This window comes from Lepidothrix coronata, unplaced genomic scaffold (genome assembly GCF_001604755.1).
Source record: "Lepidothrix coronata isolate B3197 unplaced genomic scaffold, Lepidothrix_coronata-1.0 Scaffold369, whole genome shotgun sequence".
In the NCBI taxonomy this organism is placed as follows: Eukaryota; Metazoa; Chordata; class Aves; order Passeriformes; family Pipridae; genus Lepidothrix; species Lepidothrix coronata.
The window spans coordinates 167,748-169,310 of NW_016690549.1; the positions used below are offsets into that span (position 1 = coordinate 167,748).

Here is a 1,563-nt window from a genome sequence, read left to right on the forward strand (position 1 = left end):
AATACCTGTTTGAGCCCCCGCCCTGACCCCCCCGTACCCGTTCCCCGGAGCAGCGCAGGGACACGGGGATCTGTGGAATCACTGCCGCCTTCCCTGTGGTTCTCCTCCTCTCCCGGCAGCCTCTGGACGCTGTGGAATGCTGGAATGCTGAATAAAGCCGGGGCTGCTGGCCCTGCTTCCCTACATTGTGACCTCAGGGTCAGGTCCTTGGGGACGTTCCCACCTCGCTCCGGCACGTCCCATCCCGCTGATATCCCTAATTCCCACCTGCCCCCTTTTCCCCGGCTCCCAGGGAGGTGGCCCCACACCCGGAAGGGCTGTACCCCCCTCCCGAAGTGCTCCAAGCTCCACGTTCCCGGTGCTCTGGGACTCCCCGGAGTCCCGTTGTTGCGGTTGCCGGGAGACCGAGTCGCATTCCGCGGCAACATTCCACACCCTCTCGGCCGGCCGGGAAGGCCGGGAGCCGCTGCCAGCACCTCCAGCCATGGCGTAGGGCCCTTCCCTGGGGCTATCCCGGTGCCAGGATGCCTTCCCTGCCGCAGGATTCCCCCGCCGGGGGCTTGGGCACGGGATTCCCGCTGGTGAGGGTGCACGGCGGGGACCGCTCCGACCTGCTGAGCCTCTACGTCACCACCTACGAGGCGTCCTTTGGGAAGAGACCCCCGGGATTGTCCCACAAGTTCGAGGGGCGTGTTTTGGGAGTCAAACCCCCCAACCAGGCGTCCGTGCACCCGCTCCTGGGGGTCCATTCGGGATCCGGATACGTCACCAACAACTACTCTGCCCTCTCGTCCCTGATCACCCCGCGCCCCGAGTGGTAGGTCCCCGCTCCGGGACGAGTCTGGGGGGGAAAATGTTGGGATCGCTCCGTCACGGCCGTTCCCGCCGCAGCCCGGACCCCTTCGTGTCCATGTCCGCCACCTCCGAGGATTTCAGGCCCTTCGGGCGCCCGCAGTTCCAGAGGATCCTGCCCCAGTGTGTGGATGAGCCGGAGTGTTCGTATCCCCCCGAGTTTTCCCTCTCCCGGATCCGTTATGAGGGGCTGAAGCCTCCCAAGTTATCCAGGGGATCCAGTGCCAACAGCGGCTGCTCCAGTCCTGCCCAGCCAGGTATGGATTTGGGAGGGGGGGGATCCAGGGAAAGCTCCCTAGGAGGGTTTGGGGTGTCGGGACCCCAGGGAAAGCTCTGTTCCCAGGAAGGTTTTGGGGTGTTGGGATGCCAGGAAAAGCTCCATCCACACCAGAGTTTGGGGTCCTGGTGGTTCCAGGCCCAGCTCCATCCCCAGGAGGGTTTGGGGTCCTGGTGGTTCCAGGCCCAGCTCCATCCCCAGGAGGGTTTGTCATATTGGGATCCCAGGGAAAACTTCATCCCCAGGAAGATTTTGGGGTCCTAGGGAAAGCTTCATCCTTGGGAAGATTTTAGGATCCCCAGGAAAAGCTTCATCCCCAGGAAGATTTTGGGGTCCTAGGGAAAGCTTCATCCTTGGGAAGATTTTAGGATCCCCAGGAAAAGCTTCATCCCCAGGAAGATTTTGGGGTCCTAGGGAAAGCTTCATCCTTGGGA

General features: G+C 62.8%; 2 protein-coding genes across 2 annotated transcripts in view; both read left to right on the top strand.

The window, feature by feature from the left end:
- Positions 1–493, top strand: part of SDHAF2 (succinate dehydrogenase complex assembly factor 2) — a 2,208-nt gene extending 1,715 nt beyond the window's left edge. Inside the window, exon 4 of the mRNA XM_017838930.1 lies at positions 337–493. Within this exon, the coding sequence (XP_017694419.1) occupies positions 337–493 (157 nt within the window). The remainder of the gene's footprint in view (positions 1–336) is intronic.
- Positions 7–1,393, top strand: LOC108509486. Its single transcript, XM_017838931.1, has 2 exons — positions 7–817; positions 892–1,393. Exons 1-2 carry the CDS (start codon positions 525–527, stop codon positions 1,391–1,393), a joined length of 795 nt encoding a protein of 264 aa, XP_017694420.1. The 5' UTR covers positions 7–524.
- The last annotated feature ends 170 nt before the right edge of the window (positions 1,394–1,563 follow it).

Coding starts and splice junctions, on each gene's coding strand:
- LOC108509486 (XM_017838931.1), top strand. CDS start 525: ATGCCTTCCCTGCCGCAGGATTCCCCCGCCGGGGGCTTGGGCACGGGA. Junction 818..891: donor ATCACCCCGCGCCCCGAGTG/GTAGGTCCCCGC, acceptor TTCCCGCCGCAG/CCCGGACCCCTTCGTGTCCA.